The 23890-nt window shown below is 41.9% G+C and overlaps 1 protein-coding gene across 2 annotated transcripts in view; it reads right to left on the bottom strand.

Moving 5' to 3' along the window:
* The window catches only part of arhgap18 (Rho GTPase activating protein 18), a 114831-nt gene extending 91435 nt beyond the window's left edge, over positions 1–23396 (bottom strand). The window contains exon 1 of one of the 2 annotated variants that reach the window (XM_068025145.1): positions 23201–23396. In XM_068025145.1, coding sequence (XP_067881246.1) covers positions 23201–23316 — 116 coding nt within the window. In that variant the 5' untranslated portion in view covers positions 23317–23396. Of the gene's footprint in view, positions 1–5820; positions 5990–23200 lie in introns of those variants that run through there. The other variant, XM_068025148.1, reaches the window with a different exon arrangement.
* Positions 23397–23890: the final 494 nt, after the last annotated feature.

Below are 23890 nucleotides of genomic sequence, written 5' to 3'. Positions count from 1 at the left end.
GAAGATATATTCCATTGAGAAAGAACGACTCTATGAGAAGGATGCACCATCCGTGGCTAACTAAGGAAGTTAAGGATGGTATCAAATTAAAAGCAAAGACGTATAATGCCGCAAAGATTAATGGTAAGCTAGAAGATTAGGAAAATTTTAGAAACCAGCAGAGGATGACGAAAAAAAGGAAAAATTAGATTTTGAGAGTAAACTAGCAAGAAATATAAAAACAGACAGCAAAATCTTCTACAAATATATAAAAAGGAAGAGAGTAGCTAAAGTAAGTGTTGGTCCCTTAGAGGATGAGACTGGGGAATTAATAATGGGAAACAAGGAAATGGCAGAAACGTTGAACAAGTATTTTGTATCTTCTTCACAGTAGAAGATATAAAACACATTTCACGATTAGCAGAAAGTCAAGAAGCAAAAGGGAGGAACTTAAAACAATCACTATCACTAGAAAAAAGTACTCGGAAAACTAATGGGACTAATGGCTGACAAGTCCCCTGGACCTGATGGCCTGCATCCTAGAGTCTTAAAAGAAGTAGCTGCAGAAATAGTAGATGCATTGGTTGTAATCTTCCAAAATTCCCTAGATTCTGGAAAGCGCCCAGCAGATTGGAAAACTGCAAATGTAACACCTCAATTCAAGAAAGGGGTGGGGGAGACAGAAAGCAGGAAACTATAGGCCAGTTAGCCTAACATCTGTCATTGGGAAAATTCTAGAATCCATTACTAAGTAAATAGCAGGACATTTAGAAATTCATAATGCGATCAGGCAGAGTCAACATGGTTTTATGAAAGGGAAATCGCGTTTGACAAATTTATTTAAGTTCTTTGAGGATGTAACAAGCAAAGTGGATAAAGGGGAACCAGTAGCTGTAGTGTATTTGGATTTCCAAAAGGCATTCAATAAGGTGCCACATAAAAGGTTACTACAGGATAAGAGCTCATGGTGCTGGGGCGGGGGGGTGGGGGGGGCGTAATATATTAGCATGGACAGAGGATTGGCTAACAAGAAACAGAGAGTGGGGATAAATAGGGCATTTTCAGGCTGGCAAATTATAACTAGTGGAGTGCCACAGGGATCAGTGCTGGGGCCTCAACTATTTATGATCTATATTAATGACTTGGATGAAGGAACCAAATGTATTGTAGCCAAATTTGTTGGCAGTACAAAGATAGATTGGAAAGCAAGTTGTGAGGAGGACACAAAGTTTCTGCAAAGATATGTTAAGTGAGTGAGCAGAAATTTGGCAGCTAGAGTATAATGTAGGAAAATGTGATTTAGTCCATTTTGGCGGGAAGAATAGAAAATCAGAATATTATTTACACGGAGAGAGACTGCAGAATGCTGTTGTATTGAGGGATCTGGGTGTCCTCATACATGAATCACAAAAAGTTAGCAAGCAGGTACAGCAAGTAATTAGGAAGGCAAATGGAATGTTGGCATTTATTGCAAGGGGGGTTGGAATATAAAAGTAGGGAAGTCTTGCTAGAACTGTACCGGGCATTGGTAAAACTGTAGCTAGAGTACTACGTACAGTTTTGGTCTCCTTAAGTCTTACTTAAGGAGGGATATACTGGCATTGGAAGCAGTTCAAAGAAGACTTACTAGGCTGATTCCTGGGATGAAGGGGTTGCCTTAGGAGGAAAGATTGAGCAGGTTGGGCCTATACTTGTTGGAGTTTAGAAGAATGAGAGGTGATCCTAGTGAAACATGTAAGGTTCTGACAGAGTAGATGCTGACTGGATGTTTCCCCTCGTAGGGAACTAGAGGACACAGTTTCAGAATAAGGGGTCTCTCTTTTAAGACAGAGATGAGAAGAAATTTCTTTTTTCAGAGGGTCATTAATCTTTCGAATTCCCTTCCCCAGAACGTAGTGGTGTTAGGTCATTGAATATATTCAGGGCTGAGTTAGACAGATTTTTGATCTAAAGGGAGTCAAGGGTTATGGGGGGACGGCAGGAAAGTGGAGTTAAGGCCACAATCATAACAGCCTTGATCGTATTAAATGGTGGAGCAGGCTCGAGGGGCCAAATGGTCTACTCCTGCTCTTAATTCTTATGTTCTTATATTCGCCAATCTACCTATTGCAGATGCATTTATCCACGACAGTATTGATACAAGTGACCCCGCATAGTCCTTGTGGAAACTTCACACTGAGGACATCCTACATGATGTTGTGTGGCACTACCACCATGCTAATGGGACAGGTTATGATCCGATCTAGCAGCTCAAAACTGGGCATCCATGAGATTCTGTAGGTTATCAGCAGCAGCAGAATTGTATTCTATCACAATCTACAACCTCATGGCCCAGCACAGCCCTCACTCTACAATTACCATCAAGCCAGGTGACGAGATCAGGTAGGAGAGCATGCCAGAAGCAGCATCAGGCATATCTAAAAAAGAGGTTCCAACCTGGTGAAGTTACCACACAGCACTACATGCACACTAAGCAGCAGAAGCAGCATGCAGAAGGCTAAGCCATTTCACAATCAACAGACCAGATTAAAGCTCTGCAGTCCTGCCACATCCAGCTGTGAATGATGGTAGACAATTGAACAACTATTGGGAGGAGTGGCTCCATGAACATCCCTATCCTCAATAATGGTAGAGCCCAGCACATCAGTGCAAAAGACAAGGCTGAAACATTTGCAACATTCTTCAGCCAGAGGTGCTGAGTGGATGATCCATCTCAGCCTCTTCCTGAGGTTCCAGCATCACAGATGCCAGTCTTCAGCCAATTGAATTCACTCCATGTGATCTCAAGAAAAAGCTGAAGGCACTGGATACAGCAAAGGCTATTGACCCTGACAACATCCTGGCTGTAGTGCTGAAGAACTGTGCTCAAGCACTAGCTGCACCTCTTGCCAAACTGTTCCAGTACAGCAATAACACTGGCATCTACCTAACAAGCAGAACATTGCCCAGGTATGTCATGTCTACATAGAGCAAGACAAATCTAATCTGGTCAATTACAGCCCCTTCAGTCTATTCTCAATCACCAGCAAAATGAACAGTGCTATCAAGCGACAGTTACTCGCCAATGCTCAGTTTGGGTTCCACCAGGAGCACTCATCTCCAGAACTCATTACAGCCTTGGTCTAAACATGGACGAAAGAATAGAAATTTGGAGGTGAGGTGAGAGTGACGGCCCTTGACATTAAGACATCATTTGACCAAGTGGAGCACCAAGCAGCCCAAATAAAACTGAAGTCCATGGGAATCAGGGGAAAAACTCTGGAGTCATACTGAAAGATGGTTGTGGTTGTTGGAGGCCAACTCATCTCTGCCCCAGGACATCAGTGCAAGAGTTCCTCAGGGGAGTGTCCTAGGCCCAAAAATCTTCAGTTGCTGCACCAATGATCTTCCCTCCCTCATAAGTCAGAACTAGAGCTGTTCAGAGAATTGCACCTCTGTGTTCCACTCGCAATTCTTCAGATAGCAAAGCAATCCATGCCCACATGCAGCAAGATCTGGACAACATTTAGGCTTTGGCTTTTAAGTGTCAACTAGCATTCTCACCACACAAATGTCAAGCATCTCCAACAAGAGTTTAACAAAGTTGAACCCTTGACTTCAGTGGCATTACCATTTCTGGAAACCTAACTGGACCAATCACATAAATACCATGACTATAACAGCAGGTCAGAGGTGAGTGACTCTCCTCCTGATTCCCCAAAGTCTTTCCACCACGTACAAGGCACAAGTCAGGAGTGTAATGGAATACTTTCCACTTGCTTGGATCAGTTCACTCCCTCCACCACTGACACACCATGGCTGAGTGCATACCATCTACAAGGTTTACTGCAGCAACTTGCCAAGGGTCCTTTGAAAGCACCTCCAAAAACCTAAAGCTCTACCATATGGACAGACAAGGGCAGCAGATACATGGGAACACCACCAGCTGCAAGATCCCCTCCAAGCCACACACCATCCTGGCTTGGAAAAAGATCACCGTCGCTGGGTCAAAATCCTGAAACTCCCTCCCTAACAGCAGTATGAAAGTACCTGCATCACACAGGCTCCAGTGGTTCCAGAATGCAACTCACCACCACCTTCTTAAGGGGAACAAAGGGCAGGCAATAAATGCTGGCCTTGCAAGTGATGCCCACATCCCTGAATGAATAAGTTAAAAATGCTGGAGAGGTTTACTAGCCTTCTTATGAGACAATACAAAATGTCAATGTTACTGTCCAATTTAGTGACATTGGGGTGAATGGTGACATGACACTGGTGCACAATATCATCCAATGTGGTTGAACGCAGCTGGTAAAACTGCTTGGCTCTTGTGTATTCATAATAACAGGAAGGGAGCACAACAGTCAACCATGAAGAAAACAGACAGAAATGAAAAACTAGAATATCTCATAACAGCCAATGCGCAGTCAGCAAAAGCTGCCGATATAAAAAGGTGTCATGCAGACCCCCACCCGCCAAGAATGAGGCATATTAATTTTGTCAAATGAACATTGATTTTAACCTGTTGCTGGAATGAAGAAATGACTTGTTATAAAAATCACCAGACACTTGGCGTGAAAAACATATGAATACTAACAGACAGCGCTTGGAGAGACAATGGACTATTCCCTGGTCCACTTAACCCACCAGACATTGAAGGTGAGGAAGCTCACATTCCAGGATGACTGCTAAGATGGCAGAATCCACAAACAGAAGTGGTCAAACCAGCCAGTCACATGATTAACCTGCTGGGCAACCTGGGTTTTTTTTTGAATTGCGCCACAGAGAAAGAGGCAGAAGGCAATTTGAACTGGAACCTGGAACATGGAAGCCTCTCTCTCACTCTCTCACTTTCTCCAAGCCACCGGACCCACGGAAGACATATAAACCTCAAAAGAGAAAAGGCTGCTACATGGAAACAAGCTGAAGCGTGAACTGGGCCCTAACGAATTGCAAGACTTACCGGCAACCAAAGACTCCACATTGAATTTAAAGGACTGTAACTACCAGATATTGCCTCAAACATTTCCCCTTTATGCCTTCTACTTTTTCTGTCTCTATCTGCATGTGTGTTTATTGCATATGCATGCTAGCATGGTTGCGTCGCAAATTCGTAGTCGGTAACCGGATTAGAGTTTAAGATTAATAAACTTCTACCTTCCTTGTTTAAAATCTAAGAAAACCTGTCTGAATTGATTTTTTTGCCTTACATATGGAAAGCGGTGAACAAGGATTCACTAAAGGGGGAGCTAAAACACGGTGTTTTCTAAAAATTAAACTCGGTTACGGTTAAAGGCTGAGAGGGAATGCTTAAACTCTTCTCACCTGGTCGTAACAAAGGGAACATAATAAAATTGCTGAAATTTTCCCTTTCAAAAAACCTTTAACCATCATTTTTGTTTCTCCTCTGAGCTGAGGGCATATTATTGGAAATAGGTATATAATATAAAAGACATAAAGTTAAAAAAATTATAGGGAATTATTAAACTTATCTATACACCAGAAATGTCTCTGTCTGTAATACCTACAACAACATTTCGGATGCGTTGCAAAATCTGCAATGTTACTTAAAAACAAACATCACTGTTAATTCCCAAAACATCACTGAGGTTTATGTTCTTTTACTATTGGGAATATTTACTGTTATTTTAAGTCTACCAGCAGTACTGAATCTAGCTCACCCATCATTTATCATATAGCTCTAGTGGTGTGATGTGCCGGAAAAAAAATTACTGACATTAAGGTAATTTATCTCCTCAAAATGGACTTAGTTGATGCCTTTAGCCCGCTAGCCATAAATACTTATTGCTCAATTAAACCCATATTGGAAATTACAATTTGATGTTAAATGACAACACTTACTTTCACTTCAAGATAACTATCATGTGTCAGCTTGGTTCCATTGGTAGTCCTCCTGCCTCTAATCAGACAGTTGTGGATTCAAACGCCATTAAAAAGGCATAAAATTTAGAATGATGATTCAGTGCAGAAATGGGGGAGTATTGCATTGTTGGAGATGCTGTCTTTTGGATGAAATGTTAAACAGTTCCACCTGCCTGTTTGAGTAGACATAAAAATTCCCATTGCAGTATTTGAAAAAGAACAGAAAATTATCCAGACGAACAATTAACCCTTAAGCAAAATCAGATTAATTGGCCCTTGAAACAAAAACAGAAAGTGCTGGAAATACTCAGCAGGTCAGGCAGCATCTGTAGAGAGAAAAACAGAATTAACATTTCAGGTCCATGACCTTTCATCAGAACTCAATTGGCCCTTCATCTGATTTATTGATTGCAGAACCTGATGTGCTAAATGGTTTTCTACATCAGCCTGTATAACAATGATTGTACTTCTAAAAATATTTATTAGATGTGAAGAGCTTTAGGATGACCTGACAACATGATAAGGTCCAATATAAATTTAAGTCTTTCTTATTTTCCAGTTGGCATTAAGTCATTAATAATAATATTGACAATCTGAAGATAGGGCCCACAGGGTGTTATCAGGGACACTAAACAAATACATTTTGCAGATAAGTTGTGCTGTGCATATTTAATTCTTAAGCACATGGCACATGAAACCAGGTCACAATCTGAAAAGTTACCATTCATTCATTAAAGGACATACAAGAAACAATCATAGCGCCAGTTATCTGAGTGAGAAAGGTAGCACATATAACCTGATGTCATTGCAAAATAAAATGAAAAATTGAATATGTTGGAAATACAGAGCAGGTCGCAAGTATATGTAAAGAAAAAACAACAGGCTATCTGTAGGGTGTGCAACCTTCATCAGACTGAAGGCTAAGAAATAAACAGACATTTTAGTAATGTTGGAAAATAGAAGGGGGGAGGGGAGGGGGGCAACAGATACACCGAATACAGAGAGGGAATTAATGGCTCAAAGGACATACAAAATTGAAACAGGTGATCTAATAGATCTGTGAGATAATGGCGTTATAGAAAGGACAAAAGAATGTGTAAATAGGAGGGAGGGGATGAAACGACACAGAAGACTGCACAATAAAAAAAGGTTGTGTCTGCTGGGTTAAAAAAAATGAGAAATAAAGAAATGAAAAAGAGGGAAAAATGATGTGTATGCAGCAGAAGTGAAATGCAAGTGAAGCACAATAAATCCCCAGTCATTAGTGAATAAGAACACACCGACATAGATCTGCACCGCCAAGGGTCTCTAACTCAAATGTCAACCCACATCCCATCCACCCAGATACCAACAGACCTGTTCTAGAAAGGAGCCACTGCTGTGAAAAGAATTGAGGGTGTTGCTATAGTCTGAAGTTCGTAATGTGACTACAATATGCACAGCAGCAAGGTAAGGTATTGTATTTGAAGCTTGCATTGAGCTTCATTGGAACAATGTAAAAGATCAAAGACACAGAGGTTCGAGTGAGATGGATTAAAGTGAAGAGCCACAGACAGGTCAAGGCTGCACTACTGGACGCAGCAAATTCAACCTCTGTAGTGCAGCTCCATTCTTGTTGCTACTGTTCAAAGGGCATCCATAATTCCCAACTATTGCAGGTATCTGCAACATACAATGTGCATCCCTTCCTTGCTGAGATAGAAATTGGGACCACTGAAGGTCATCACGTTTCATACAGGTCCCCCTCATCTCTATCATTGTTAAGGTCGGAGGTGTAACTATATCCATCCCCCCCCACCCCCCGAGCATTGAAGGTTTAGGAAAAACTGGGCACTAGGAAAGGTGTTAGAGCTCTCCAGAACTTCTCCCCTCCCTCTTACTATGACAGAATTTGGGGTCTGATGGAAGGAATGGGTCTTCAGTGTTCCCTCTCCATCTGAAATGATATAAATGCCCGGTAGAGGGAAAACGATCTTTCCTACCACCACTACCATCAACACCACCCCACCCACCCCCCACAAAGAGGATTTGATGACCTTTTTCCAACTGACATTAGTTCTCCTGCCTTTGCTCCTCCCACCTCATCCCCTGCTTCATTTTCCTCTATTTTCTCCCCTCCCTCTGCTGTCTTATTCCCTCCTTCTGCCCTCCCTCTCCTCTCCTTATTCTCTCCCTCTGCCCTCCCCAAATCTCACCCTGTGCCCTCTCCATCTCCATTCCCCACTGTAATGTCCCTCCTTCCGTCCTAGCCTATGTTTCACCCCGTCTCCCTGCATTCTCCTGCCTTACTCTCCCATCTCTCCATTATGTCATCCCCTCTCCACCCACTTCCCCCTCCCACTTCTAGTCCTGTCCTAATCTCCTCTATCCCTCACCTCCCCACCTCTCCCTTATCATTATCTCCTCCTCTCCCCATCTCTCTCCTCCCACCCCATTCTCTCCTCTCCTCATCAGCCTCTTCCTTCTCTCCAACCTCTTTCCTCCTTCCCCTTCCCCTCCCCTCTGCATTCCCCTCCTTATCATACCTCTTTCCTCTCTGCCCTCCTCATCTCACCTTTCCTTTCTCTCTTTCCTTACAGTTCCCCTCACCCTCTTACAACCCCCCTTCTCCCCATTCCCTGCCCTCCCTTATGCACTGCTTTCCTCCCCTTACCACTTCCTTAGTCCAATTATTCCCTGCGATCTAACCCTGCTTGATCTGAATATAGCACTCAGTCTTGCTCCCCACATACAATGCCGTGCACAATTGATTAATATTTATCTAAAAGCAAACCTGACCAAGCAATGTTAAGTAATGATGTTAGACCAAGCTTTTGCATTAGTATAACCTCCAGTGGCTTCCCTTCTTCATGTTCTATTGATGCCTTTTTTCACAATTCGTTCATGGCATGTAAGTGTCACTTGCAAGACTAGCATTTATATTGCCCACCCTGATTGCCCTTGAGAAGTTGGTGATGAACCACCTTCTTGAACCACTGCCACCTATTCATTGAATTTGCAATATGGTTGCTATGGGAACACAGATTTCAGGTGATTTTCTTGCATTGTACAGATTAAAGAAAACAGCTGCTGCAGTTTAAACATTCAGTGAGTGCTGCTTATTTATGCACAAATAGCAGAAACAGTTCCATAAAAATTGTGCCAAATGCGTGCTGTCATGTAGGCTGAATGAAGCAATCTATGGCATAAATTCTCATTTTATGATCAAAAGGTGAAGGAAAACTATTTCAAAGAATTTATCTACATTTAGCCAATATGATATGACTTTTTTTTCACAGCAGGTGAACAGTATAGAATATTGGATCAATGAGGGATTGTGAGCTCCTACAGAACCCCTTCAACGATCTCAACAAGAAAGACTTGCATTTTCTGAAACTACAGATTATGTTGCCAATGTATGTAGGATCCTTCATGTCAACACAGGATGTGCTGGCGGAGTGCCACCTGGACAGGTTGGGATCAGCTCTGCAATATGCTCCAGCTCATGTGCCATCATGCATAGGTTCAGCCTGCTGTGCGCTACACAACTTCACCATACAAAATGGCCTAGTTTTGGAGACTGCAGGGGAGATAGCCCTAGCTGCTTTGGATGCAGAACTACATGGAGGAGAGTATCACAACCTGCACTCAGGACTGCTCAGTGACAGCTGCAAAGAACATCGGAGCACATCTCATCACTGACAGCTTCTGTATCACACCCTTTAACCTTTGATACCAATGACTTACCTCGTCCTCTTCCCCACCCTCTTTCAAATAAAGGAGCACCTCTTCGTTTCAGTACCCATTCTACAACATGACAAAACATCACCTTACATGATCATGTCAATCATCATTTCATTTGATTGACTTAGTCAGTAGCAAATCAGTGCATCCTTTCCTCTATGACTCATATGAATAACAAAGTATGACAACAGTTAACATTCTATTTTATTACAACAAAGTCCTAAGTGAACACAAGCCAATCTACTCTTTCCAAACACTGTGCTTTCCCTGGGTGCCTACATGTGCCTTTCTTTCACCTATTCTAATGCTTCTTTTAGGTGTAATTTGAATGTTAGTATCGTGAAAGGTCATTGGCTGCTGATTTTCTACGAAAGGGACTGAGATGGCCTTCATTCTAAACCTTGAGTGACTTCGAATCTATAATTACCTGTTTTCTAAAATCAAAAGGGAAACCTCATAAGAATACCTCAAGATAATCTTTTGTCGTTATTCTTTCTATGTTGCAACAATAACTGGTTTACAGTAAGAAGCCGTTTTCCACCTTAAAATATAAATCCTCTAACTGAATCTGCTGCTGAGCCACCGTAGATTCGTACCTCTTCACCATGCAACTTCGATGGTTGTCACATACACAATCTGCAGAATTCTGCACATGTCTGAATCATGACAGTTTTATGTGCATACAGATTTGTGCATACATCTCATTGAATTGCAGAGCGCTCTTGGCTGACTTGAAACAAAAACATGCCTGGCTACAAACATGGCTGATTTGTGAGACCTGCCTCCAGTAGACTGATAGAAGTATCAGTAATGCTGACTGTCAGTGTGAAGTTCTGATGGTTGGCATGTATGTGAACCAGAGAGGATGATAACCTAAGATAATGTGCCATGCAGTAAAAGACAAAAACCTGGCTGCAAGTGGAATATCTTGTTTTTAACAGGGAATTTTGTGCTTGTAGCAGATGCCACAAGAATTGCCTTAAATGTGTCCTCAAAATTGAGTCAGTAGTCAAACTGAATGCTAAGAGAGGAAATGCTTAATGCAATTAAACTTTGAAGCCTTACACAAACACAACATTCCTTACTTTGGGTAGAAAACAAGTCATCAAGACCACAGGCCTGGAGAGAGCTTGTTAAAGAGACTCATTAAAATGCCCTGTCTTATTTGGACATGTGTGTGTTCCTTTATTAGCAAGATCTGAGAAGCTAAGGAGTGAACAAGAGACCTGGCATGTCTAAGATCCAGTGTTTCATTGATTTGGAGATCAATGGCTGTGTAAAATGATTGGCAACAGAATGACTGAACTATTCTAACATGTGCCACACAGATTGGTCACTAAAATTGAGGAAGTTTCTAGGTTTACTAGACTAATACCTGGAATGGGCGGGCAGTCTTACGAGGAAAGATTGGACAGGCCAGGCTTGTATCCTCTGGAATTTAGAAGAGTAAGAGGCGACTTGATTGAAACATATAAGATCCTGAGGGGTCTTGACAGGGTGGATGTGGAAAGGATGTTTTCCATTGTGGGAGAATCTAGAACTAGGGGTCACTGTTTAAAAATAAGAGATCACCCATTTAAGACAGAGATGAGGAGAAATTTTTCCTCTCAGAGGGTTGTGAGTCTTTGGAATTCTCTTCCTCAAAAGGTGGTGGAAGCAGAATCTTTGAATATTTTTAAGGCAGAGGTAGATAGATTCTAGATAAGCAAGGGGGTGAAAGGTTGTCGGGGGTAGGTGGAAATGTGGAATATTCAGTTCAGCCGAGTGCCCTACTCCTGCTGCTAATTTGTATGTTCATATAAATAAATTATATTTTGACAATAAAGACTTCTGTTCTCAGTCTCAGTTTAGTCCCAGTTCTTTTACTATTTCTTGTAGTAGTCTTCATGGTCGAAGATGTAGCAGTTCTGTGTTGAGTAGATGTAGTAGGGTACCTCTGTAAAATCAGAAACAGCATCTCCAACAGAGATGGAGAGAGGTTACAAAGGTTAAGATTGTATGGCTCTCCCAATCAGAGACAGACAGATACAAGTTTATCATTTAGTTGTACAAGTTACCCTGAGATCAAGTAAGTTGAGATTTAAGCCAGCTAGTCAAGATATAGGTACGAGTGCAGCATGTGAATATATCCATGAACAGTGGAGCCAGGAGGAATAAGTATCAGCTCCACAGATGGAGATTCATCAATCTGACATCTCTAAAGGCTAAAGCCATCCTCCCAAATGAAGTTAAGGCAACCAGTTCATCCATGCCAACACATAAGGCCAAGGTCATATGAGTGTACAAATAATTAGTAGAGAAGTTTCTCTACTAATTATTTGTATACTCAATGTTAAAGTGCTGATAACTACGATTCTATGGTTAAAAAATAATTGTTAATTTATGATTTCATTGTCCACAAAAAGCAGAACAAATTTAATCCGGCCAATTACCGCTCTATCAATCTATTCTCAATCATTAGCAAAGTGATGGAAGGTGTCGTCGACAATGCTATCAAACGACACTTAAATAGCAACAACCTGCTCAGTGATGCTCAGTTTGGGTTTTGCCAGGGCCACTCGGTTCCTGACCTCATTACAGCCTTGGTCCAAACATGGATAAAAGAGCTGAACTCAAGAGGTGAGGTGACAGTGATTGCCCGTGATATCAAGGCAGCAATTGACCAAGTATGGCATCAAGGAGCCCGAGCCAAAGTGAAGTCAATGGGAATCATTGGGAAAATTCTCCATTATTTGCAGTCATACCTGGCACAAAGGAAAATGGTTGTGGTTGTTGGAGGTCAATCATCTCAGCCCTAGGACATTGCTGCAGGAGATGTTCAGAGCAGTGTCCTGTGCCAACCATCTTTAGCTGCTTCATCAATGACTTTCCCCTCCATCATAAGGTCAGAAGTGGGGATGTTTGCTAATGATTGTACAATGTTCAGCACCATTCCCAACTCCGCAGATACTGAAGCAGTTCGTGTCCAGATGCAGCAAGACTTGGACAACATCCAGGCTTGGGCTGATAAGTGGCAAGTAACATTCACACCATACAATTGCCAGGCAAGGACCATCTCCAAAAAGAGAGAACCTAACCATCTCCACTTGACATTCAATGGCATTACCATAGCTGAATCTCCAAGTTACCATTGACCAGAAACTGAACTGGACCAGCCACATAAATACTATGGCTACAAGAACAGGTCAGAGGCTGGGAATTCTGTGGTGAGTAACCCACCTCCTGACTCCCCAAAGCTTGTCCACCATGTACTAGACACATGTCATGGAATATTCTTCATTCAGGAAGCTCAACACCATCCAGGACAAAGCAACCCATCCACAACCTTAAACTTTCACTCCCTTCACCACCGATACACAGTGGCAGCAGTGTGTTCCATCTACAAGATGCACTGCAATAACTCACCACGCCTCCTTCGACAGGAGCTTCCAAACCCACAAACTCTTCCAACTAGAAGGACAAGAGCAGCAGACATGTGGCAACACCACCATCTGCAAGTTCCCCTCCAAGCCACATGCCATCCTGACTTGGAAATATTTTGCCATTCCTTCACTTTTACTGGATCAAAATCCTGCAACTCCCTCCCTAACAGCACTGTAAGTATACCCGCTCCAGATGGGCTGCAGTGGTTCAAAAAGGCACCACCTTCTCAACGGCAATTAGGGATAGACAACAAATGCTGGCCTTGCCAGGCCCACATCCCATGAAATGATAATAAAAAAAGACCTTGTTGATAATAAGCAAGAAAGGGTTAACTCATTCCCTCAGTAGCTGTGCAAACTAATGAGAAGTTGGTCGTTGAATTACCAGTATAATATGAATATTTTTGATGTAAGACAGTTTGGTGAGCTAAATCTGGGCATTATTCACTCCTCAGCATAGACAGGAGGGTAAGCCTAAAGTGTAAAAATGCATAAGTGTTTACTAAAATAGAGGTAAACACCCCAAAGTGTATCAAACAGTTAATTTAATATCTCAATTTTCTAAGGAAGAGAGAGAGTACAACCAAAGAAATAAGTCAATGGTCACAAATGATGACTCACAACAGGTTTCACCTCAGAGATGTAACCCAAGAATGCCAACCTACTACAAAGAAGAGCGAGGAATATCTTATACTCACAAAATAAAGCGGCAGCATTGGAAACATACTAGTAATATGTTTAATAAGGTCTGTAAACTTAATCTTGTTTAGGCTGCACTATAATTTTCAACACAATGCTATGCTGTTACTAATGTTATGAAAGTACTTCCATTTTTTGTTAAATTTTGAGGACTTGTGTTTTAAAACTGAAAAAAGAATTCCATAAATGCTGGACTTTGTTTTTTTTAAAAAAAGACGTCATCAGAAGATCTTTTGGACTTGCTTTGCAAACAACATGTACTGGAAGTCTGAAATAAAAAGAAGAAATTCTGGAAGTACTCAGCAGGTCTGGCAGCATCTGTGGAGGGAGAAGCAGAGTTAACGTTTCAGGTCAGTGACCCTCTGATGAAAGGTCACTGACCTGAAACATTAGCTCTGCTTCTCCCTCCACAGATGCTGCCAGACCTGCTGAGCATTTCCAGCATTTCTTGTTTTATTTCAGACTTCCAGCATCTGCAGTATTTTGCTTTTATATTATTATTATGTACTGGAAGTCACCTGTCTTCAGATAAATACCCAGCATGGGTTTTTTGAATTGAGGGAGATGTTTATAGAGAAGTGACAAGTCAAGATTTATAGGGGTCAGGAGGCTTGACTGTTGAGATATTGTTTTGCTTTTGCTTTGGACAGGCAGTTGGGGTATGGACAGTGTTTTGAGTTGGAGTGTTAAAAACCAGCCAGGAAAGCAGTCATCCGGGCTCAGCCTTTTCCATCTCTTTGAGAAGCTCTTAGAAGCGAGTGTAAGAAATAGAGAAATTGATGCTACATTCGTCCTGAAAGGCCTGCTTGAAACTCCTGTTGCTGCATTTTTCCTGAAATGCTGGAAAAACCTGCTGGATAAATCCTTGATGCCGCCTGAACGAATTGCTGCAGAGAAGGATCCCATTGACCCGTCAAGTATACCCGGACAACAGACAAAAAAAGGGACAACTGATATCTTTCCATATCTTCTCTTCTTTTCTTCAAGAAGTAACAAGTATTTGGCCAAAGTATTCTTTTTTGCCTTTTTTTTAAACGGAGCTCTGAAAAAAAATCTATTTTTTTCAGTTAACCGGTGTGTGTTTATGTGTGTGTGTGAGGGGCTAAGGTAAAAGGGAACTTTAATATTTCACTCTATGTGTTAATGCTTTGCTTCATTACTGGTTAAGTCTTGTTTATAATAAACTGATAATTTATTTGTTTATTAAAGAAACCTGGTTGGTGTATTTTCTTCTGGGATAAAAATAGAGTCTATGATTGACCGTATTGGTAACTGGGTAAACATTTAAATATTTGTTGTGACCTGTGGAGAAGTGGAACTAGGAAAAACAGTGCACTCCTCCTGCCTCAGTTGTAACAATAAGCAAAATTCAGCTAATGCTGAGATATTGGAGGAGACTTTTCTTGGGACTCCTCCTGTTCCATGAACATAATTTTGGCAGAGGATTGCCAGAAATCCAATTTATATACATAAATGGGATTCAGCCAATGTTATGGCAGCAAAACAAGCGAGGCCCAATTGAAATACACCCCCAATGTGATGTACCTAAAACACTAAAATTGTTTGATTGATGTCAAATTTGCATTTATGTAATCCTCAATGTTTAAACATTCTGATGGTGCTAATTGCATTATCATTGACATTGCTAAATAAAGTAATATTAGTTAATCATATCTGTGTGCGGCTTAGTCATTGATGACTTCAGCAAATAGAGTTAAGCTATATTTCATTCAGCATTGTGTTGTGTCCTGATTTGGCCTTTTATGATCATCTGGATTGGGGTATGTGGGTTGTCCAAAGGTAAACAAATTTAGAAAGGTCATTGACCTAAAACATTAACTCTGTTTCTCTCTCCACAGGGGCTGCCAGATCTGCTGAGTATTTCCATCATTTTGTGTTTTTATTTCAGACTTCCAACATTCACAGTATTTTGCTTTTGTGTTAGAAGGAAAGGACCATTCTTTTTTTATTGGTTCATGGGATGTGGGTGTCGCTGGTTAGGCCAGTATTTATTGCCCATTCCTAATTGCCCTTGAGAAGGTGGTGGTGAGCTGCCTTCTTGAACAGCTGCAGTCCATGTGGGGTAGGTACACCCACAGTGCTGTGAGGAAGGGAGTTCCAGGATTTTGACCCAGCAACAGTGAAGGAACGGCGATATAGTTCCAAGTCAGGATGGTGTGTGGCTTGGAGGGGAACTTGCAAGTGGTGGTGTTCCTGTGCATTTGCTGCCCTTGTCCTTCTAGTTGGTAGAGGTCACAGGTTTGGAAGGTGCTGTTGAAGGAGTCTTGGTGCGTTGCTGCAGTGCATCTTGTAGATGGTACACACTGCTGCCACTGTGCGTTGGTGGTGGTGGGAGTGAATGTAGTGGATGGGGCATTAATCAAGCGGGCTGCTTTGTCCTGAATGGTGTCGAGCTTCTTGAGTGTTGTTGGAGCTGCGCCCATCCAGGCAAGTGGACAGGATTCCATGACACTCGTGACTTGTGCCTTATAGATGGTGGACAGGCTTTGGGGAGTCAGGAGCTGAGTTACTTGCTGCAGGATTCCTAGTCTCTGACCTGCCTTTGTAGCCGTGGTATTTATATGGCTACTCCAGTTCAGTTTCTGGTCAATGGTAACTCCCAAGATGTTGATACTGGGGGATTCAGCAATCATAATGCATTGAATGTCAAGGGGAGATGATTAGATCCTCTTTTGTTGGAGATGGTCATTGCCATTGTCATTGTCATGCAGGCCCCCACCTGCCAAGACTGAGGCACATGAACATTCAAACTTAAAATTGTGGCTGGGAAGCAAAGAGGGTCTATCACAAGAAATGGCCAAGCCCCTGACTGGAAAGACATTTGCGTGCTAGCAGACAGTGTTGGAACAAAGGACCCAGTCCCTGCTTCGCCAATACACAAAAGACCTGGTCAGGCCAGTTTAGTCACATGACTAACTGGCTGTTTGAATTTGAACTTGCCATAGAGTTTGAAAACATAGTAAGCTCTTTATTCCTGGACTGAAAAGACCTCTCTCCTGTCCGCTCCCATCTCTTTCTCATGCAGCTGAAGACCCATTGAAGACACATGAACCCCAAGAGAGAAAAATCTCCTTCAGTGAACAAGGTTTAAGAAGAATACTGGGCCCCGACAAAAAGCAAGACAGCAAGCTCGAATGACAGTTAAAACCCCTCTTCAGAGATTTTCTCAAACTTTTTAACTTTATTTTTTCTTCTCTTTACTTTCTCTTTTTGCAAGTGTGTATCGCGTATGCATGCTAGCGTAGGGCGCGGCGTGTATCCATAGGCGCTAACCGAGTTAGAGTTTAAGTTTTATTAAATGTCACTTTTCTTCTTTAGACCTAAGAAAACTTGGTGTGCTCATTTTTTTGCCTTATAATTGGAAATTGATGAACAAGGAGGAGCTCAAAACACAGTGTATTTAAAATTAAACCCTGTTACAACAAGACCAGGTGAAAACAGTAAAAGACCCCTAGACACCTTTCTCACCTGGTCGCAATGCTTGGCACTTGTATGGTGCAAATGTTACTTGCCACTTATCAGCCCAAGCCTGGATATTATCCATGTATTGCTGCATTTCTACACAGATTGCAACAGTATCTGAGGTGTCGCGAATGGTGCTGAACATTGTGCAATCATCAGCGAACATCCCCCCTTCTGACCTTATGATTGAAGAAAGGTCATTGAAGAAGTAGCTGAAGATGGTTGGGCCCAGGACACGACCCTGAAGAACTACTGTAGGATGTCCTGGGATTGAGATGATTGACCTCCAATAACCACAACCATCTTCCTTTGTGCTAAGTATGAATCCAACCAGTGGAGCGTTTTCCCCTTAATTCCCATTATCTTCAGTTTTTCTAGGGGCTCCTTGATGCCTTGATGTCAAGGGCAGTCACTCTCACCTCACCTTCATGTCCCAATGTGCTTCACAGGCAATGAAGTACTTTTGAAATGTAGATTGACTGGCAGTAATTAACACCTATCATGCTGTTAAAAGGGTATTTAGACTTGAAATAACAAGACTTACCTTTCTAATGTAAGTTTGGTGCATATCCACTGCACAAATGCAGCAACGTCATGTCATTCAATTCATTTCAATGATGAGGCAGACAACGAGACGCCGTTTTAGCGAGAGTGGCCCAACTTGGACAGCAACTTTTGGATTTTCAGATATAGCCGCACATCTGCCAATCACTTGAGGTTGCTGTAGCATTTGCGCATAAATAATAGTGAGCACCATTAGTCTGATGGTGATTTTTCTGGAAAATTCTGGCCCAATGTAAATTTAGTAGGCAGTGACTTTGGGACAGGTCTTGTTAATTTGATTTTTGATTTGATTTGATTTAGAGATACAGCACTGAAACAGGCCCTTCGGCCCACCGAGTCTGTGCCGACCATTAACCACCCATTTATACCAATCCTACACTAATCCCATATTCCTACCACATCCTCACCTGTCCCTATATTCCCCTACCACCTACCTATACTAGGGGCAATTTATAATGGCCAATTTACCTATCAACCTGCAAGTCTTTTGGCTGTGGGAGGAAACCGGAGCACCTGGAGGAAACCCACGCAGACACAGGGAGAACTTGCAAACTCCACACAGGCAGTACCCGGAATTGAACCCCGTTCGCTGGAGCTGTGAGGCTGCGGTGCTAACCACTGCGCCACTGTGCCGCCAAATCAAATAACTGTCAGTTTTTCCACTTTAAGTGGAAGTGGGCACAATCCTTACTATATAAAAATATAAATGAGGGAAGCATGTTATATTATGTAATTTCCCTCATTTAGCAATACCTATGTGAACGAGAAGAGATTTAAATTTAAAAGAACAGTTTCCCAAAGGCAATCAATCACAGAGCTTTCAAGAAACTGGCATATGGAACCTTAGAATCATAGAATCATCGAAGGTTTATAGCACAGAAAGAGGCCACTTGGCCCATCAAGTCCATTCCACCCATTCTAATCCCACCTTCCAGCATTTGGTCTGTAGCCGTGCAGATTGCAGCACTTGAGGTGCATATCCAGACTTCTTTTGAATGAGTTGAGGGTTTCTGCCTCAACTACCCTTTCACCCAGACACTCTCTGGGTGAAAAAACTTTTCCTCATCTCCCCTCTAACCTTTATACCAATCACTTTAAATCTATATCCCCTAGTCACTGACTTCTCTGCTAAGGTAAATAGGCCTTTCACATCTACTCTATCCAGGCCCCTCATAATTTTGTATATCTCAATCAAATCTCCCCTCAGCCTTCTCTGTTCCAAGCAGAACAACCCCAGCCAATCCAATCTCATAGCTGCATTTTTTCAGTCCCGGCAACATCCTTGTAAATCTCCTCTGTACCCTCTTTAGTGCAATTACATCCTTTCTGTAATGAGGTGACCAGAACTGCACACAGTACTCAAGTTGTGGCCTAATCAATGATTTATACAGTTCCAGCATAACCTCCCTGCTCTTATATTCTCTACCTTGGCTAATAAAGGAAAGGATTTCATATGCCTTCTGAACCAGCTTATTGACCTGTCATCCTTCAGGGATCTGTGGACATTTACTCCAAGGTCCCTCACTTCCTCTACACTTCTCAGTATTTTCCCATTAATCGTGTATTCCTTTGCCTTGTTTGACCTCCCCAAATGCATTACCTCACACTTCTCCAGGTTGAATTCCATTTGCCACTTTTCTGCCCATCTGACCAGACCATCAATATCTTCCTGCAGCCTCCAGCTATCCTCCTGACTATCTACCACACAGTCAATCTTTGTGTCGTCTGCAGACTTCTTGATCATGCCCCCACGTTTACGTCTAAATCGTTAATATATTACCACAAAATGCAGGGGAACCAGTACTGAGCCCTGCGGAACGCCACTGGAAGCAGTCCTCCAGTTGCAAAAACACCCATCAACAATTACCCTTTGTTTCCTGCCACTGAGTCAATTTTGTATCCACCTTGCTGCATTTCCCTGGATCCCATGGGATTTTATTTTTTTAACTTTGGGTTCTAAATTTTGTTTTAACTGCAGCAATTCACCACATTGGAATCGCACCTGAGCTGGACGCATTGTCAGCACTGCCCACAATTTATGTTTCTAACCTCCCCAGTTTGTCTTCTGAAACAGTACGAAGTTTGGATGACCCAAACAGTAAATATTTGCAGATGCAATAAGTTTCAGTTCAACCAATCAGGAAAAAAGATTCAGATTTTCATTTTTGTAGTGTTTTGCCATATTTTTCATATGTCTCAAAAGCTCTTCAATCATAATGAAGGAATACACTTTAGGAAGAATGTCAAGGCCTTGGAGAGGGTACAAGGGAGGTTTCTTAGAATGATACCAGGGATGAAAACTTCAGATGTGTGGAGAAGCTGGAATTGTATTCCTTAGAGTAGAGAAGGTTAAAGGGAGACCTAATAGAGGTATTCAAAATAATGAGGGGTTTTAATAGAGTAAATAGGGAGAAATTGTTTTCTCTGCCAAGTTGGTCAGTAATCAGAGGTTATAGATTTAAAATAATTGGCAAAAGACCTAAAGGGGAAATAAGCAAGATTTGTTTAGGTAGAGGTTTGCTTAGATCTGGAACGCATTACCTGTAGCAGATTCTATAGGAATTCTAACCTCGGGATATGGACTGGAATTAGGAATACAGTCACAAGGTGGACAGAAGTTCCATCCCACCCAAGGTATGTCCCCAAGGAATTTCAGGGCTGATAACTACACTCTGGAACACCAAGAGTATGCATGCTTCTGACCTCGGAAGGGTGAATTCAAATCGATTGTTGTTACACCCCAGCAATGAGAGCTAGGCATAAGGTGTATGTAGGCTTTAGGTATTGGGCCAATGCCTTGCTCCTGGATACTCCGATTATCTGGTGGAGGTAACAAATAACCTGCTCCAAATTACTGCCACAGATGTTGCACTATATGTTTTTGACTCTTCTTGCTACTTGTATTGCTCTATCCAGGGATGGTTCTAAGGGTCATTGCCAAGGGAATGATGCTCCACTGTGCAGTCTATGGAGTCACCCTTTGTCTTCAAGCCAGTTGTTCACTCTCTTATAAGGTAGCTCATTAGGATCATTAATGTCTTTTTGTTCTCACAAATGAATTTTCTGGCTCTTTCAATTAAGAATCCAAGAACGTGGTTGTCAAATACGCATATGAAAAAAATATCTTTCTTGACTTTGAATTATCAATGAACCGAAGGGCGGAGAAATTGGATAGCATCGGCCTGCAATCCCTGAGCGAGATTGGACCTCGAACCTCAAGTGAAATCTGACAGGCAACAGTCCTCAGAATTGTTGTGGAGATGGGAGCAGCTTTTCGGCTCCCAAAATGGGAACAGTGCCAATAAATGTTTACTCAAGCAGTTTTATAATAAAGATTCCCAGGAGACAGAACCGATAATTTGCGCATTTATTTCATGCAATGTAAATGATTATGAAGATTTTACTGGAGATTTTTAAGACTTTGGTAGAATACTACAGGTCGGAAATGTCATAACAATAGAAGTGCTGTAAACTCAGGGCATTACTTTATGTTTGTGAATGAACCACGAAACTGCCAACAAATAAAGGCTGGAATGTTCTTCTGAGGCACATCAAAATAAAGACGACTGAGATTTGAAGTAAATATGATCCACAATGTCACGTGCTTGTAGCAACAGCAAACGCAACTTGAACATCAACACCTGCTAAAAATACAGAAATATGTAATATATAATTTGTGATTTGAATGCAATATATAATTTGCCTGCAATAATTTTTTTTAGAAAATAATTACACCGAGTTTCTGCTTTATGAACTTAGATTCCTAATTTCCAAAATACATTTTCTACAAAAAAAAGTCCAACTAATTTTGATCTGCTCTGATGATGCTACCTTCCATGACGGTGCTTCTGATATGACCTCCTTTTTCCTCAACCGAGGATTTCCCCCCACTGTGGTTGACAGGGCCCTCAACCGTGTCCGGCCCATTCCCCGCACCTCTACCCTCACCCCTTCCCCTCCCTCCCAAAACCGTGACAGGGTTCCCCTTGTCCTCACTTTTCATCCCACCAGCCTCCATATCCAAAGGATCATCCTCCGCCATTTTCGCCACCTCCAGCGTGATGCCACGACCAGTCGCATCTTCCCCTCCCTTCCCCTGTCAGCATTCTGAAGGGATCGTTCCCTCCGCGACACCCTGGTCCACTCCTCCATTACCCCCACCACCTCGTCCCCGTCCTAGGGCACCTTCCCCTGCAATCGCAGGAGGTGTAATACCTGCCCATTTACCTCCTCTCTCCTCACTATCCCAGGCCCCAAACACTCCTTTCAGGTGAAGCAGCGATTTACTTGTACTTCTTTCAATGTAGTATACTGTATTCGCTGCTCACAGTGTGGTCTCCTCTACATTGGGGAGACCAAGCGCAGACTGGGTGATCGCTTTGCGGAACATCTCCGCTCAGTCCGCAAGCAGGACCCCGAGCTTCCGGTTGCTTGCCATTTCAACACTCCCCCCTGCTCTCATGCTCACATCTCTGTCCTGGGATTGCTGCAGTGTTCCAGTGAACATCAACGCAAGCTCGAGGAACAGCATCTCATCTACCGATTAGGCACACTACAGCCTGCCGGACTGAACATTGAGTTCAATAATTTCAGAGCATGACAGCCCCCCATTTTACTTTCATTTTTAGTTATTTTTTCTTCCTTTTTTCTACATTCTTTTTTACATTTTTTACAATCTTTTTTTGCATTTATTTCATTTCATCTTAGTTTGTTCAGTTTGCTTACCCACTGTTTTTTTCAGGTTTGCACTTGCTGCTGTTCAATATTCAGTGTATTAACACCTAATCTGTAATAATGCTTTGTCTTTCAACACACCATTAACATATTGTTTGCCTTTGCTCCGTGACCTTTTGGTCAGCTATGTGGCCTGGTCCAATCTACACCTTCTCCTTTGTTATCTCTTGCCCCAACCCCCACCTCACTTGCTTATAATCTGTGACTTTTGTTATATTTGTCAGTTCCGAAGAAGGGTCACTGACCCGAAACGTTAACTCTGCTTCTCTTTCCACAGATGCTGCCAGACCTGCTGAGTGATTCCAGCATTTCTTCTTTTTATTTCAGATTTCCAGCATCCGCAGTATTTTGCTTTAATTTTGATCTGGTACAGTTTTAATTCAGTTCAAAGACTTTATAGTGTATTTCAACAAACTAGCCCAGTAAAACAAGCTTGTGCATGTTTAACAGAGACTCAGTCTATGTCATAGTGAGTAAAACCAAATAGTAATCAGTTTTGGTACAACGTGCTGTTCCAGACTTTATGGACAGACAAATACTGAAATACTGGAAAAGGTTTTTCTAAAAAGCTTTGCATTATTAATCAACAGTAATTAACCACAACAACTGAAACCTTTGCACTGTACTGACAGATTGAAATATGACTAACGCACAGGCATGTTGCAAAGTCTGGAGATTCTTCGAAGCCATTCACAGATAATGTAATCCCTATTTATGAAGCATAAAATTCCTACCCTGGTGTAGAGAGTTCTGTCTCCTCCTTCGCGCTGTTCGCAACACCATTAGTGGAATCATCATTTAAATGGTATCCTGTTAAAACTACGCTCTGAGAAGTAGGCATTAGGTCCATGGTGTGTGAGGCATAATTTGCGCTGGTTATTGTTCAACTGGACACGGCATAAAGCAGAGCAGGGTAATAAAAATCCTTCCCTTGCTTGGCAACGTGGATCATTTCCATATTGAAACTCCACCTCTACAATTCTGAACAGTGGGTAGGGCTAGTGTCTGAAAAAGCTTCTGTTGTTCCAAACAAGGAACAGCAAAAATTATGGCACTGAACTTCGAGCGTGCGGCTGTAGTCCTGTCCTTCTTGAATCTCTTGGTAGAATCTAACACTGGTATACATTTTCTTATCTTTCATAAATAAAGACATTTATTGCTGTGAAGGAAACTAGTATTAAAGGGGCAATGTCAACATAAAAGTACACGATTTAAAAATAGGTTATCGGCAATAAACATTATTATTCTGCATTTTTATGTGTTTCAATGTTTTGTGATTTTTTAAAAATGCTGTGCTATCATTGAGTGAGCTAGCTTGGAAGTACTTCTGATGGAACAATGTGAATGGGATGTATTAACATACACAGTTGAAATCTCACAGTTACTGAAGAGCTCTGGGTTAGTGATGTGGCTTCGCTGATTGT

Source organism: Heterodontus francisci, chromosome 3 (genome assembly GCF_036365525.1).
Source record: "Heterodontus francisci isolate sHetFra1 chromosome 3, sHetFra1.hap1, whole genome shotgun sequence".
NCBI lineage: Eukaryota > Metazoa > Chordata > Chondrichthyes > Heterodontiformes > Heterodontidae > Heterodontus > Heterodontus francisci.
This window is presented reverse-complemented; position numbering and strand designations above follow the sequence as displayed.